General features: G+C 38.6%; 1 protein-coding gene across 9 annotated transcripts in view; it reads right to left on the bottom strand.

The window, feature by feature from the left end:
• Positions 1–17,238, bottom strand: part of RBM6 (RNA binding motif protein 6) — a 106,909-nt gene that overhangs the window by 75,923 nt on the left and 13,748 nt on the right. For 2 of the 9 annotated variants that reach the window (XM_019821830.3, XM_006928786.4), the window contains 5 exons: positions 9,943–10,020; positions 8,649–8,757; positions 3,328–4,606; positions 1,804–1,893; positions 41–110 (listed from right to left, as the gene is read on the bottom strand). In XM_019821830.3, the coding sequence (XP_019677389.1) occupies positions 41–110; positions 1,804–1,893; positions 3,328–4,606; positions 8,649–8,757; positions 9,943–9,955 (1,561 nt within the window). In that variant the 5' untranslated portion in view covers positions 9,956–10,020. Of the gene's footprint in view, positions 1–40; positions 111–1,803; positions 1,894–3,327; positions 4,627–8,648; positions 8,758–9,942; positions 10,021–10,704; positions 10,839–15,776; positions 15,796–17,238 lie in introns of those variants that run through there. The other 7 variants (XM_003982247.5, XM_006928787.4, XM_045050392.1 and 4 more) reach the window with 6 other exon arrangements.

Raw genomic sequence — 17,238 nt, 5'->3', positions numbered from 1 at the left:
CCTTCCTAACCCAAGGCCACATGCATGTCCAGAAACTCACCTGTGTTATACTCCTTCAACTGCAAGTCCTTTACAGGCGTGCCATCAGGAGTCCGAAAGGCATTAAGAATCTGCAAGAATACGGTGTTTACACTAATGACACAAATCATTATCTAACACTGAATATTTAACTTTCCCTTTTTGTTTTTATTCTATATAATTTAAAGCAATCATTACTTTATAAAGGCAAAATTAACCCATGCATACTCTAGGCACTCAAAACTGTTAATGAGTAGAACATAATTATTAAAAAATTCCTTGGGGCGCCTGGGTGGCGCAGTCGGTTAAGCGTCCGACTTCAGCCAGGTCACGATCTCGCGGTACGGGAGTTCGAGCCCCGCGTTGGGCTCTGGGCTGATGGCTCAGAGCCTGGAGCCTGTTTCTGATTCTGTGTCTCCCTCTCTCTCTGCCCCTCCCCCGTTCATGCTCTGTCTCTCTCTGTCCCAAAAATAAATAAACGTTGAAAAAAAAATTTTTTTTAATTCCTGGGGCGCCTGGGTGGCTCAGTCGGTTGGGCGGCCGACTTCAGCTCAGGTCACGATCTCGTGGTCTGTGAGTTCGAGCCCCACGTTGGGCTCTGGGCTGATGGCTCAGAGCCTGGAGCCTGCTTCCGATTCTGTGTCTCCCTCTCTCTCTGCCCCTCCCCCATTCATGCTCTGTCTCTCTCTGTCTCAAAAATAAATAAACGTTAAAAAAAAAAATTAAAAAAAAATTCCTAAAAAGGCAGAAAGAGCATAACTGTCAAGAACTTGAGCTTTGAAATCAGATTGCCTACATTTGAAGCCTCTCCTGCTCTCTTGCTGTGTAACTTTTCAGTGCCAAGTTTCTCATCTGTTAAAGAGAAGATGATGCCCTGGGCTCAAGTCAGTAGAGGGCCATGGCACTTAACTCCCTCACACCTAGTCAGTTCTTTTCCTCATCTTCAAATGGATTGTTCTCTCCCAGCAGTCAGGCTTGGCTCAAATGTCATTTTCTTAGTGATGTCTTCCCCAAATACCCGATCGAAAACAGCCCCTACCCCAGTTACGCACTACACCTTTATTTATCTTCAGAGCATTTATCACTACCTGAAATTATGGGGTTTTGTTTACTTTTTTATTATCCATGGAGGCAGTGACTTTACAATATCCACTGCTATATTATTCAGTGCCCAGCATATGCTTAATATTTGGAGGGAATGAATAAAGAGTACCTATTCATAAGGTACTGTGATAATTAAAGAACTAATGCGTGTAGACGTCACGTGATGCCTGGCGCAGAGTAAGCAGTTTGCTCTTCTTATTGTAATATTCTGACCAGATTTCCCTGTAAATTCAGCTATAATTTAGTCAGCCAGTCCTTTAACAATGACGAGTTAGGCAGCTCCCAGTTCTTACTGTTGTAAATAAACTGCCTCTTTATGTATGCGATCCAATCCTCCCTCTTAGATTATGCCCTAAAGGATGATTATCAGGTCCGAGGACAGCAATTATTTGTCAAAATTTTTTGTTTGTTTGTTTGTTTTTAACAAACCCCACCTCAGTGAGTGAATGTATAACTGCTGAAACCTAAATAAGTTCTATGGATTGTACCAAAGCCAATTTCCTGGTTTAGCTATTGTCCTGTAGTTATACAAGACGTTAACCCTGCAGGAAGGACATCCAAAACTTCCATGTACATTTCTTTGCACCTTCCTGTGAATCTATTAACTTTTCAAAATACAAAGTCAAAAAACATTTTTTTAATTGACAGAAAAAAAAAAGGAAAAAGAAGAAAGAGGCTTACCTCTTCTTTTGTGGCATTTTCAGGCACCCCGCTTAATCGAATAAGCTTGCTTGGTTTCTCCTCACTTGGGCCAGTCCTATAATCTTGATCCTTGAATCCACAATAAAAGATTATTTCAGAAATGAGTATATGTTAGTATGCAAATGAAAGTGAAGGTAAAATACAGGTTCTTAGGAGCAAAAATCAAAATGACTTGCATCATATAAGGTATGAAAAACTAATTTTCTCTATTTTTTTGAGTTCCAAAATTTAATTTCAAATCATTAGTATATAAGTGTGCTAAAACCAAGGCTCACTGAAGAGTCTTGAAATATAAAGCAGAGCATTAAGAGAAACAACACTGAACAGGACTTATAATTAAGGAAAAAAAATATACTCTCAAAAACATAATTTTCTTTTCCTGAATGAGAAAATAGAAAAAATTCTTAAACCAGATGCCATTTGTCAAAGATGTCAACTATAAACAAATTTCAGAACAAGACCAAAAGGTGTCATCTGACCATACAACTTAACAGTGCAATTCAGAGAAATACGCGTTTTCCATATTCACAAAAGCCTTAACTCCAATGTCTTCTACTCTTGAAAATATCGTGAACGATAAATTATATAGTCAATCAGCTCTAACATTCTCAAAATCCATTTGGTTAGCATGTCTTAGGATTACTGTCCAAAATAACAGTAACCTGAGTACAGATGAGCAAAGTCTATTTCAAAGATAATATTTGCATTAACCAACTGCAAACATAACTCTCTTCTCTTAGATTATATACGTTAAATTATATATTATATATACTGAAATTCAACAATTAAGTTAATTAAGTTAATTGTAAGAATATACCTGCAATATTACCATCACTTCCTTACGACTAGGAAGACTCCTAGGTATTCTGTATATCCTAAATGAGTTTAAACAAAAAAATGGACCCTACGGTGCCTAGGTGGCTCACTCGGTTGACTGTCCGACTCTTGGTTCTGGCTCAAGTCATGACCTCCAGGTTTGTGGCTTCAAGCCCTAGGTAGGGTTCTGAGCTGATGGCACGGAGCCTGCTTGGGATTCTCTCTCTCTATCCCTCTCTATGCCCCTCCTCTGCTTGCTTGCACAGATGAGCTCTCTCTTTCAAAATAAATAAATAAACTTTAAAAAAAAAAAAAAGAAAAAAAAAGAAAATGTTCCCTAAATAGCCACAAGGCCTGACTAGCAAGAATTTAGAGAACCAACTCCCAAAGACATACTTTCTAACTAAATTATCCCAATGCATTTCAATCAGCACCATAAAGCAAAATAAGAGATACATGAGCTGCTCTAGAGATGTACATTCTATTCTTGAATATACATTTTGGGTTTATTTTTTTTAAGGATTTTATTTTTAAATAATCTCTACATCCAACCTGGGCTCTAATTTACAACCCTGAGATCAAGATTCACATGCTCTACTGACTGAGCAAGCCAGGAGCCCCCCAGGACCAAGGATCCTGGACTCTACACTTCATCCAGCAGAAAAGCAATCTACTCCATTAACATACCTGAAGGTCCCGTTGGGCATCTCGGGAAGTTTTGCCCTCTGGAAAAGACTTGCTCTGGCCATAGCCAAATATTTGGCTTCCTGGCAGCCTGTGATCCACATCACGGTACTCCATGCTTCTGTAATCAGTGTCTTCCCGGCCAAGAAAGTCCAGACCACCTTCTTCTTTAAACACACCAGCATCTGAACTCTGTTGCTCACCTCCAGAAAGCTGTGACTTGTCTTGGTCTTGAAGTGGACTTTCGCTGTTCTGAAAGTCTGATGAAGACTCATGTTCAAAGGCTACATCTTGTTTTTCTCCTTCTCTTGTTTCTGAATGTTCAAATTCTCCTTTCTGAATGCCAAAAGCAGGCCTTTCTGTTGTATGGTCATGTGTGGATTCTTCTCTCTTGTTCACGTTCATACCAGAATGTTCTCTATCTTGTGTAGAGGGTTGTATGTAATCCAAAATATTTGGATCCACAGAGGGCATCTCCCTATCTTTAAACTCCATACAAGGTCCCACCTCTCTGCTCCTAAAATCCTGATCAGTCCTGGACCGGTGTCTACCTCTGAAATCTGAATGTGGCGTATCCCTGTCCCTAAAGTCTAGATCACTAGTACCTGAACCTCGGCCTCTAAAGTCCACCTGTGTTCCGTCTTTGTCCCTGAAGTCCAAATCAGATACATCTCTATTCCTAAAATCAGAACGGGACTGATCTCTGGCCCTGAAATCCAAATCCGACAAATCTCTTCCCCTAAAATCTGCATGGGATCCATCCCGGCCTCTAAAATCTAAATCATAAGTGCCCCGGCCCCTGAAGTCAGATGAAGGAGCATCCCTACCTCTGAAGTCAACAGTGTGAGCATCCCTGTCTCTGTAGTTCATGTGAGATGTCTCCCTACCTCTATAATCCATAGAAGTACCATCTCCACCCCTATAGTCCATAGGTGGTCCTTCTCTATCCCGAAAATCCCCAGAATGTATGTCCCTACCCCTGAAGTCCAACTGTGATGAATCTCTGTTCTGGAAATCAGAAGATGAAAAATCTCCCCCCCTGAAATCATGTCCAGGTCCCTCCCCTCCTCGATAGTCACCATGCGGTCCGTCTCTAGCGCCATAGCTGAAAGAATGCTCCTCTACATTTGCAAAGGGAGGCCCCGAATGCCCCTGGAAATCAAAGGGAAGTGAATCTCTGCCAGGAAAGTTGCCAGAGTGTCTCTCTTGAGCATGACTCTTAAGGGGAGGAGGAGGATAATCCCTGTTCCACCCGGGAGCAAACCTTTCTTCTTGGCTCCCACTGTAGAAACAAAGACAGTGTTATTCATATTGTCCAGAGAGTTTGAAATCTACACACCAGCATATTCTTCTCTAATCACAGCACATTCTTCTGCAAACATTTTTTTTTTGGCAGAGTTCTGTAACAAGGTCCTAGATCTGCAGAAAACAGCAATGTTTTGCTATTTTAAGACGAAGTGGCGGAGTAAACTTTTATGCTCCCATTTCAGAACACGAGGAAAGTCAACACAAGGTTTTCAACATGACTGCTGCAGAAAAAGCTTTCACCCAGTCCTGCAACAGGGAAAATCCGCAACACCAGATAAGCTAGCAATGGTGACACACTACAAAAATTTCCATTTCCTACAGCCAGGGAACTTAGAATTCCAAGATCAACATGATGATTCCTATACATCAAATAAATCAATGCACCATAAATGTATGACAGTAAATTTTAGGCAGTGTCTTTCTCATTTCAGCATACAGGGATAACATTCCAAAATATTTGATTACAGCTACAGCATGGACACTACCTAGATCAGAATGAATGCAGGTCCAAAATGAAAGAACACTGGCTGTATATCACCAGCAGGAGAACACAAGTGTATACCAGCTGAGCATCAGCCCTGGCTGTATCTAAAATCCAGTTCTACAGTGGCTCCACCTAGAAGCGCTCTCACCTGGGTCCTAATATTAATACTATCCAAGAGTATCAACAAAAGGCAGCATGAAATCATGCCACGAAGCGTTCATACATCAACCTAGCCAAGCAACAGCATCCAGAAGCTTAATGCTGAAAGGGACTTAGAGCATTAGGCCTTCAAGTATTATCTCCAAGTCCCAAAAGCTGATATTCCAGAATCTAATGCCTCATGCTATTTTTTAATAGTAATAAAATATATTTAAAAAATAAGCAAAGTAAATATTAAATTCATTCTCAGTTTACAAAACTCAAGAGATAAATGAGAACTGCTCTAGTCTTTCATTCTACCCAAATCTTCCCTAACCATCAGACCATTTTACATGCTTTGGCTTTGGTAAAAGGGAATTTAAATCTGCAATTAGATATCTGAAGGGTTATCTGCTATTTTGCAGTAAAACAAAAGTATTATATTAGGAAATCAAGTCCAAATCAGTTATCTTCTTCCAGAATATATAGGTTCTATTATATGACCCTTCTGAGCACAGACTACACCACCAGAGAAAGACTTGAAGGACACTCAGTTCAGGAGAAACAGTTACAAGGCCAAATCCTTTCTTAAAATAATAGGACTTCAACAACAGTAACCTGAACATTAGAATGATATATATTTAATGGATTTCCAGAACATGATGATTTCTATTAGCTCCCATTAACATTAATTATGTCTATGTGGTTCATCATAAGAGGAGCAAGTTTAAATGTTCTTCATAATACAGTATTGCACTAAAACTGATGCATTACCACTAACTCTAGTGTTTTATTTAAAATCATCAAATCCCAATAATTACCTTACAGTAAGCCTCAGTAGACACTTATGGGTGCTGAGGCATCTAAATCTACATGTTTTCTGACCAGAATGCATCTAACACTGTCTTTGAATACTGCCCTAAGATTATCTTACTCTCTTAAGTTGGGAAGATCAAATTCATCTAGAGTAACCTACCCCTACCGTACTTTAGGGTTCTTAGAACTGTATTTGATGCAAGATACAGTTCTATTAACGTAAAATAGCAGCGACTACAAAAGCCATTTTCAACCAAATAAGATAAAACGTAAGAAGTTAAAATGAAAGAATCATTTTCCTACAAGATTATCTTTTTTAAAATCCAGAGCATAAGTCTTCCAAAAACTTATGCTATATAAACTATGTCTCCCTTTTAGTCAAAGATCTTAAAAATAGCATGTAATAACTTATTTAAAATGAAGGTGGGGAAATATGACAATACATGCCATATTTTAAAAAAAAGTAACTAGTAAAACTGATTTCTGGTTACAGAAGGAAAAAAAATGAAGGTGGGGAAATAGAATTTTAAATAATAAATTGGTGAAAAGAAAAATGTTCTGAAAACTCTTTTTTTTTTTTAAGTTGTGCAATAGAGCTAAGGTTACCCAACATTTCTTGAGGCTTATCTAAACAATCTAAATTAGGTTAATTTGTATAAGAAACAGCCTTATTTACAAAACAGTCATCCATAAATATGGGTAGAAAAGGATAAATTACAATCTAAATATTTAAAAATGTTAAAGTATAAGCCCACTGATCTAGATTAGGGATTGGTGAAGTTTCCACAAAGAGCCAGACAGTATTGATATTAGGCTTTGCAGTCTTGATCACAACTATTCAACTTTGCCATTGTGGCATGGAAGCAATCATAGACAATTCAGAAACAAATGGCTGTGTTCCAATAAAACAAAAGTGAGCTGCAGTCTATAATTTACTGACCACTGACACACACCTTAAATTTTAAAAGGAAAAACATACCCAGCATCACCACCATTGCTTTAATTTAAAGACCGCTGAGCAGAAAGACCCCTATCATTTAGTACGTATGAAACACTAGCTTTACTAAATATCATATGGATTTAAGAAACCCAGTTCTCAACCTAAATTTTTCATTGGAATCCCAAGCTTCAGAATAGTGAGAACACTTTTTGAATTTGCATGATACATTTTGCAGATTGCCAATCCAAAAGAAAATTTACTAGTAACAGAAGTTTCAAGGGAACATCAATATTTTTTAATGTGTAATTTTAAAGGTTGGATTTCTTTGCCATACACAAAGTAAAACCATAAAAATCACATTCCTTTGGCACCTTATCGTCAGCACAATGCAAAGGTTTTAAAAATACAATCATCAGTATTTATTATATTGGCTATAAAAAAATTAACTCCCTGCAAATCTAAAATATAATCTACTACTAACTGAATGGTACTACTTTCTCAACTTCTCTTTGTACCCAGTAATCCCTAAAATTGAAATGTACCTCAGAAAATTGCATTAAGTAATTTTTTTTTTCCTGGTAACTATTTTGGTAACTGAAACACAATGTGCTGTGGGCAAAACATAGCTCTGGATTCTAGACATAAATTAGTGAAATTAATAAAATGTTTATGTACATATATAAATGTTTACGTATGTTTTTGCTAGCTTTCCTTTTTAGCCACATTATGTATTACTTTATTAAAAGAAACAGAAAAATAATGATCAGGGGATAATTTTTTAATATTTAAAAAAAGTGCTAAGGGGCACGTGGGTGGCTCATCCAATTAAGCGTCTGACTTCAACTCAAGTCACAATCTCACAGTTCATGGGTTCAAGCCCCAAGTTGGGCTCTGTGCTGACAGCTCAGAACCTGGAGCCTGCTTTGGATTCTGTGTCTCCCTCTGTCTCTGCTCTCCCCTGCCTATACTCACTCTTTCTCTCAAAAATAAATAAACATTAAAAAAAAAAGAAAAAGAAAAAGGCACTAAAACACAAAACACTTGGTAAGCTTGGTATTCAACCTCACAGTCACTTTGGAAAGGACCAGAAATTTTTTTTAAGTTTGTTTGTTTGTTTATTTATTTATTTATTTGTTTATTTAATTATTTATTCAGAGAGAAAGAGAGAGACAGAGAGAGCCAGCATGAGTGGAGGAGGGACAGAGAGAGAATCCTAGGTAGGCTCTGTTCTGTCAGCAAGGGGGCATGAACTCACAGCCCTGAGATCATGACCTGAGCTGCTCTGGTTGTTTAAAAATAACAGAAACTATTTAAAAAATTTCTAGGGGTTCCTGGGTGGCTGAGTCAGTTAAATGTCTGACTCTTGGTTTCAGCTCAGGTCATGATCTCATGGTTGTGAGATGAAGCCCCGAGTCAGGCTCTGCACTGGGCATGAATGAAGCCTGACTGAGAGCTCTCTTCTGCTCTCTCGTGTGTGTGTGTGTGTGTGTGTGTGTGTGTGCGCGCGCGCACGTGCTCTCTGTAAATAAATATACAAACAAACAAGAGCTGTTTTTGTACAAAGAAAATATTCCCCTTTATGGCAGACCAAAAAATGTCATCATTACAAAATTTCAATGTTCAAATTTCAAGACTTACCGAAAAGGTCCTGTTCTGTTAGCAGATCGAGAATCCCCCCACATCTCTATGTCAAGAGGGCCCAGTAAATAGATCCTTTTGCTACCAAACTGTGTGGTTATAGTAGTACCTGTATATAACAAACCACAAAAAACAAACACATTAGAACATGAAGTAAAGGCTAAACTAATTTCTGCCACCTGGCTTATCAGGAACAACAGCAGGGATATTTTTAGAAGTCACTTGTAAACATTTACTCATTACTTTATAACAAGAGAAATACATTAAAAATATTTTTTTAGAGCAAGAGAGAGAATGCACAAGAGTAGGGAAGAGAAAGAAGCAAAGAGAGAGAGAGAAAGAGAGAGAGAGAGAGAGAGAGAGAGAGAGAGAGAGAAAGAGAGAGAGAGAGAGAGAGAGAGAGAGAAAGAGAGAGAGAGAGAGAGAGAGAGAGAGAGAGAGAGAGAGAGAGAGAATCTCAAGCAGGCTCCACACTCAGTGCATAGTCCAATGCAGGGCTCAATCTCATGACCCTGGAATCATGACCTGAGCCAAAATCAAGAGGCAGACACTCAACCAGACTAAACCACTAAGTGCCCCAAGAAATTCACTTTTAAATATGTGTACCCTGGGGCATTACAAATTTCTCAATGTACTAAGAATGCTTTACACTTACTAAATACTTACTAATTTTTCCAGCATCCATTCACCTTCCTTTTTGGAAACAGCATCTCAACATTGACACCATTCTCAGTCTGTGGTTGAGCCCACACAATCCAGCCTGGCCAATTAGAACAGTCTACCGCCCTCATCACAGTGATTGCTCAAAATATGGCCATGTACTGGGGGTCCGGGTGGCTCAGTCGGTTAAGCATCAGATTCTTGATTTTGGCTCAGGTCATGATCTCACAGTTGTGAGATCAGCCCCAAGTCAGGGCCCACACTAGGCATGGAGCCTGCTCCCTCTCCCTATGCTCCTCCCTGCTCCTGCTCCCGCTTTCAAGCTAGCTTGCAAGCTTGCTCTCTCTCAAAAAAAAAAGGGGGGGTGGGGGCATGTACTAAGATGTACCACTATGGTATAAACATTATTTTGAATTAAAAGAAATCAAAACCTAGCAGGAAAAACTTTTTATCTCCTTCTTAACTGCCTGATTGTACAGGAAGAGAGCAATTAAGAGAGATTCCTCTTTACCAAAAAACTTATCTGCATAATAAGGCAAACTTTGTTTCTCTTCTCACCTTTCTGCTAATGGTCTTCCTCCCCTTTGTACCTTAAGACCACTACCCTTCTCCTTATTCAGTATGTCTTACAAACCTCTTGTTGCCATACTGCTTTGAGAATTTCATGTCTGTATGGATTCCTCATATGTATGACACTAAATTTAATTTTCTCCTGTTAAAAAATAAAAAAAAAAAAATTAAAATGGGCATGTAACCCAAGGCAAGCTTAGAAGCCATCTCCAGGATTTTTGCTGCAGCTACTAAAAAAGATTAAGGGACACCTGGGTGGCTGATTCAGTTAAGGCTCCAACTCTTGATCTCTGCTCAGGTCACTGACCTCGCAGTTCCTGAGTTCAGGCCCCACATTGGACTCTGTGCCAACAGCACAGAGCCTGCTAGGAATTCTCTCTCCCTCTCTCTGCCCCGCACACATGTGTGTATGCTCTCTCTCTCTCAAATAAACGTCAAATAAATACATACATACATACATACATACATACGATGCAAACTTTCATTACATTGGATTTAGCAATGGCTTTTTAAAATGACACCAAAAGCATAAGGAAAAAATTAAAAATAAAGTGGACTTCATCAAAATCCAAACTTTTACACAAAGTACACTACCAAGAGTGAAAAAACAATCCACATTTCAACAAAATGGCAGATGAGGAAGTTCCAAACCCTCATTCTTCCACAGAAACATCAAAAAACAGCAGCAAATGGCTGAACCAGCTGTGATGGAGCTTGGAAAACAGCCAAAGGTGTACAACAACCAAGAGACTGTTCAATCAAGAAAAATCTCTTCAAAATAATAGGCAACTTTTGTGGTGTTTTTACTCATCCCTATCCCACTCACCCTTGCATGGCAGTGGTTCTGGTCTTGAAAAAGTGGCAGCCCAGGGATACCTGGGAGACTCAGTCGGTTGAGCATCCGACTCTTGATTTCACCTCAGGTCATGATCTCAGCATTTTTGAGCTCCATGTCGGGCTCTGGGCTGAAAACTCAGAGCCTGCTTGGGATTCTCTCTTCCTCTCTCTCTGCCCCTCCCCCGTGCACGCTCCCTCACTCGGACCCCCTCCCTCCCTCCCTCCCTCCCTCCCTCCCTCCCTCCCTCCCTCTCTCTCTCTCTCAAAATAAATAAATAAACATTAAAAAAGAAGAAGAAGAAGAAAAAGTGGCAGCCCAGTTCCCTCCCTCAAATCAGAGGGAAACCTGATTTGCAAATTACTGAGTATATCTGTTCTAATCTATTTGGGAGATACCTGATATTAGCAAGCACTGCTAATAAAAGCTGCAAAGCCTACTCAAAGATAATGAGGAAGTTGGGGTGAAAACACTTTGAGAAATTACAACATTTCAAAGCAACAGGTATATGCGAAAATTTAGAAAACTACACACACACCCAGGCAACACACATAATGAGACAAGACCTGAAAAGACCTTTAACCTTTCACCTCAGATTGATCCCAATGCCCAGAGGAAGGCTACTAAATGTTGAAGGAGTGCCCCAGCACAGAGCCACTCTGCAAAAACACAGGTGGTTATACATTTTTCTGCTTTTCTCTTTTTTTGTTTTTGTTAGTGTGTTTTTTGTTTTTCATTTGTTTGAGCTTCTGGCATACACAGAAATCTTGGTCTAAATATTAGATGAGCATGAGCTAAAGGAACACAGACATCAGTGATCACATAGTGAGGACAAGGAATAGTCTTGGCAAAATAGTTTAGAAAAAGCCTCGAAACAGACTACCACAGCCTTCAACAATCAAAAAAAAAAAAAAAAAAATCCGTAAACCCCAACAAAAGGGGAGAATGTGATTTTCAGAGTTATCAAATTATGATGCCCAATTTTCAATAACAAGGAAAAAAATCACAAGACAAAGAAATAAGAAAATATGGCCCATTCAAAGAAACGAAATAAATCAACAGAAACTATCTCTTAATAAACCTAGACATCAGATTTACTAGACAAAGACTTTATGACAACTATGTTAATTATGCTTAAAGAACTAAAGGAAACCAGGAAAACCATGTATAAACAAAATCAGAATATTTATGAAGAGACAGAAATTTATACAGTGGAATAAAAAAATAAATTAAAAACCCTGGAGCTGTAATTACAACAAGTGCAATGAAAAGTTCACTAGAAGGGTTCAAGAGATTTGAGCAGGCAGAAAAATTAGCGAATTTGAAGACCAGCCGGTTGAAATTATAAAGTCTGAAGAACAGAAAGAAAAATTAATGAACAAAGGTGAACAAAACCCAGGGGGCCTGGAAATACCATCAAATGGACAATGATTATGGGAGTCTCAGGAGAAGAGAGAGAGAAAGGGCAGAAAGATTATTTGAAGAATGGTCAAAAAACAAAAAACAAAAAACAAAAACAACAAAAAATCCACCAAATGTTATGAAAGATATGAATATATAAATCCAGGAAGCTAAATGAAGTACAAGTAGGATAAACTCACATTAAGACACAATATGATCAAACTGTCAAAAGACAAAGAATTTTGGGGGCACCTGGGTGGCTCAGTCAGTTAAGCTTCCAACCTCGACTCAGGTCATGATCTGTTTGTGAGTTCGAGCCCTGCATCAGGCTCTGTGCTAACAGCTTAGAGCCGGGAGCCTGCTTCAGATTCTGTCTGTCTATCTGTCTGTCTGTCTGTCTCTCTCTCTCTGCCCCTCCCCAGCTTGTTCTGTCTCTCTCTCTCAAAAAATAAAGAAAAAAAACCAATAAAAATAAATTTAAAAATAATTTTAAAAAGACAAAGAATTTTCAACACAGAAGTGACAAGACCCTCAATAAGATTATCAGCCAAAAAAAAAAAAAAAAAAAAAAAAGATTATCAGCTAATTCCTCATTAGAAACCTTAGAGACCACAGAGCAGTAGACAATTTATTAAAATACTAAGGGTATAAGTGAAGAATCAGTAAATTCTACTTCTGAAACCAGTATTACACTATACGTTAACTAGAATTTAAATAAAACTTGAAAAAAATATTTAAGTAAGTAAAATACTAAGGAAACATAAACTGTCAAGAATTTTTTTTTTTCATTTTTAGAGAGAGAGAGTGCATGCGCACAAGTGGGGGAGAGGGATAGCGAGCGAGAAAGAGGAAGCGAGAGAATCTTAAGCAGGCTCCACCCACGACCCTGGGATCATGACCTGAGCTGAAATCAAGAGTTGGACACTCAACCAAGACACTCAGTCACTCTGTCAATCAAGAATTCTATATTTGAGAAAACTGTCCTCCAAGAAATGACACATTCCCAGATAAACAAAAGCTGAGGGAGTTCATTACCATTAGATGAGCCCTGCAAGACATGTTAAAAGGAGTTCTTCCAGTTGAAATTGAAAAAGAAGCTAAATAGTAATCAAAGCTATATAAAGAAATGAAGATCTCTGGTAAAGATAAATACAGGGGCAATTACAAAAGCTAGTATTATTATAACTTTGGTTTGTAACTCCACTTTTTACTTTCCACATTATTTTAAAACAATCTCTCAAAAATAAACAAACATTAAAAAAATTTTTTTTGACCCAGCAATTGCACTATTAGGTATTTATCCAAAGGATACAGGTATGCTGTTCCAAAGGGGCACATGCACCCCAATGTTTATAGCAGCACTATCAACAACAGCCAAAGTATGGAAAGAGCCCAAATGTCAATCGATGGATGAATGGATAAAGAAGATGTGGTATACATATACAATGGAGTATTACTTGGCAATCAAAAAGAATGAAATCTTGCCATTTGCAACTATGTGGATGGAACTGGAGGCTATTAATTATGCTAAGCGAAATTAGTCAGAGGAAGACAAATATACAACTTCACTCATATGAGGACTTTAAGACAGAACAGATGAACACAAGGGAAGGGAAGAAAAAATTATATAAAAACAAGGAGGGGGACAAAACATGAGACCTCTAAATATGGAGAACAAACAGAGGGTTACTGGAAGGGTTGTGGGAAGGGGGATGGGCTAAATGGTTAAGGGGCATTAAGGAATCTACTCCTGAAATCACTGTTGCACTATATGCTAACTTGGATGTAAATTAAAATAAAATAAAACTTCAAAAAAATATACAGTACAAAAATTTTTTTAAACATTTTTTTTTAATAAAAAAAAAAAGTCAAGACAATGGAAGAAGCAGCTTCTGCCAACCAGGAAGCAGCAGGTAAGTTCTCAGAATCACTAATAAAATCACTGAGGGAAAAAGAATGTCTGGTTTATAATAACCCAGATGAATGGGTCCTACTCCAGAAAGAAAAAAAAAAAAAAATGCCACAAGGGACATCTATCATTAAGAGAAGAGAGCACCAAGATATAAGGCAGGGAAATATAGGCTAACTCTACTGTTTTGAGTCAAGCTCATGAGCTGTAAAGCTGCTAACCCCTGAGCCAGTCTTCTGGTTATACAACAAGAAAGCCTGAACAAGAACACTTTTTCTGGATTGGTTCCACTGATGCTGAGTTCCTGAAGTCTGGAAGTACCTTGCTGGTAAGAACTGACTTTTAAAGTCCTTTTCATATTGGACAATGCCCTTGACCACCCAGAACCCCATGAGTTCAAAGCCAAAGGTGCCAAAGTAGTCTACCTGCCCCCAAACACATCTCTAATTCAGCTTTTAGATCAGGGAATTATAAGGACCTTTAATGTTTATTAAACATGGTACTCTATGGAAAGGACTGTCAATGCTATGAAAGAGAACCCTGACAGAATATCATGAAAGTCTGGAAGGATTACACCACTGAAGATGCCATTGTTATAGAAAAAGCCATAAAAGGAGGCACCTGGAAGGCTCAGTCAGTTAATGGTCTGACTTCAGGTCAGGTCATGATCTTGTAGTTCCTGAGTTTGAGCCCTGCATCAGGCTCTGCACTGACAGTGTGGAGCTTGTTTGGGATTCTCTCTCTTTCCCTCTCTGCCCTTCCCCAACTTACACTTTCTCTAAATAAAACAAACTTTAAAAATATAAATAAATAAATAAGCCTGTTGTATGTGTGTCTTTGTATGAAAATATAATAACTGTATGGCCAAGAGCCATATGAGATGTTCTGTGTTGTCACCCAAGTATTCATGGTGTAGAACATCATGTGCAAGACTTGTATGAAGTGGACAGTCTATCCTTACATAGGCATAATGTGAGTGACATTTAACAGAAAATTAATAATATGTTAGTTTTCTTGCTATCTTATAACATTTTTTTCAAAGAATTACATTACCATACAGTATGCCTCTCTCTCCCATAACTGGAGAAACTGCATTATCAGCCTATCATCACAGGTAAATATTTTAAAAATCTAACAGTGTTTCCAATACTGTATTATGAATATGACTGTAATACTGTATGCCACAAAAATTTTATAATGATTTGTTCATTAGTGTACAGGCTAGGCTACCATAAAGCAATCATATTGCTGCTTCCTTGGTGCCACTGCATGAATCATCAGTACCTGTAAATAAATATGAATTTCTTATATATTCTTTTTTTAAATGTTTATTTTTTGAGAGAGACAGAGCGCATATAGACAAGGGGCAGAGACAGAGAGAGACACAGAATCCAAAACAGGCTCCAGGCTCTGAGCTGTCAGCACAGAGCCCAACAGGGGGCTTGAACTCACAAACAGTGAGATCATGATCTGACCCGAAGTTGGACATTTAACCGACTGAACCAACCAGGCACCCCATTATCTTTTTGTTTTTGATATCTACTGTTAGTAATATGTATAAACATCTATACTGTTTTTATCATATAAGTTATGATAATACTGATAAGGTTACTATTGATAAAAACACAATATTGATATAGGTACTAACAATTCATTTTTGTAAACAATTAAATAGATGGTATTGATTAAAAAAACAGTACTATGTGTATTTTCTCTTCCTTGAGATTTTAATAGTATTTTCTCTCTAGCTTACCTCATCCTTAAGAATACAGTATATACTGGAGTGCCTGGGTAGTTCAGTTGGTTAAGCAGCCTGTTTCAGCTCAGGTCATGATCGTCCCACATCAGGCTCTGCAACGACCACACGGGGCCTGCTTTAGATTTGCTGTCTCCCTCTTCTCTCTGCCCCTCACCTGCTCGCACTCTCTTTCAAAAATGAACATTAAAGGGGCGCCTGGGTGGCGCAGTCGGTTAAGCGTCCGACTTCAGCCAGGTCACGATCTCGCGGTCCGGGAGTTCGAGCCCCGCGTCGGGCTCTGGGCTGATGGCTCGGAGCCTGGAGCCTGTTTCTGATTCTGTGTCTCCCTCTCTCTCTGCCCCTCCCCCGTTCATGCTCTGTCTCTCTCTGTCCCAAAAAAAAAAAAAAAAAAAAAAGAACATTAAAAAAAAAGAATACAGCAGCATATAATACATATAACATACAAAATATGTGCTGACTTTTTCAGTTGTCAGTAAGGCTTCCAGTCAACAATAGGCTATTAGTAGTTAAGTTTTGGGGATTTAAAAATTATACATGGATTTTCATCAGTGCATGGAGTTGGTGCCCCAACCCACCATGCCATTCAAGTATCAACTCTATATGCTGTGAATATGTTGTATAACTGTATAAGCTGTATATGGTTAAAGAGACTCACTTTAGATCCAAAGACACAAATAGGTTGAAAGTGAAAAGACAGAAAAGATATTCCATGCAAATAGTAACCAAATGAAAGCTGAGGTGCTAGATTAATATCTGACAAAATAGACTTTTTTTTTTTAATGTTTATTTTTGAGAGAGAATGACTGCACGCACACGCGTGTGGGGAAGGGGCAGACAAAGAGGGAGAGAGTGAGAATCTCAAGCAGGTTCTGCAGTCAGTGCAGACCCAATGTGGGACTCGAACTCATGAATCGTGAGATCATGACCTGAGCCGAAATTCAGAGTCGGATGCTTAACCAACTGAATCACCCAGGCACCCCTCAGACAAAACAGACTTTGAGTCCAAAGTTTATGAAAGACAAAGGATGACATCAGATATTAACTAAAGGTTCAAAATATACAGCAAGAAGATAAATCATAAATATTAAGCACCTAATAACAGATTCTCAAAATATATGAAGCAAAAACTGAAAATGTGAAGAGAAAAATCAACAGTTCTCTTTTTTTTTTTTTAATTTTTTTTTTCAACGTTTATTTATTTTTGGGACAGAGAGACACAGAGCATGAACGGGGGAGGGGCAGAGAGAGAGGGAGACACAGAATCAGAAACAGGCTCCCGTCTCTGAGCCATCAGCCCAGAGCCTGACGCGGGGCTCGAACTCACAGACCGCGAGATCGTGACCTGGCTGAAGTCGGACGCTCAACCGACTGCGCCACCCAGGCGCCCCAACAGTTCTCTAATAACTGGAAATTTCAAACTGCACTTTCAAGAATCGGTCAACCAGACAGAATAAAA

This window comes from Felis catus, chromosome A2, assembly GCF_018350175.1.
Source record: "Felis catus isolate Fca126 chromosome A2, F.catus_Fca126_mat1.0, whole genome shotgun sequence".
NCBI classification, from domain to species: domain Eukaryota; kingdom Metazoa; phylum Chordata; class Mammalia; order Carnivora; family Felidae; genus Felis; species Felis catus.
The sequence above is the reverse complement of the archived record's forward strand: the minus strand, read 5'-3'. Positions and strand labels throughout refer to the sequence as shown.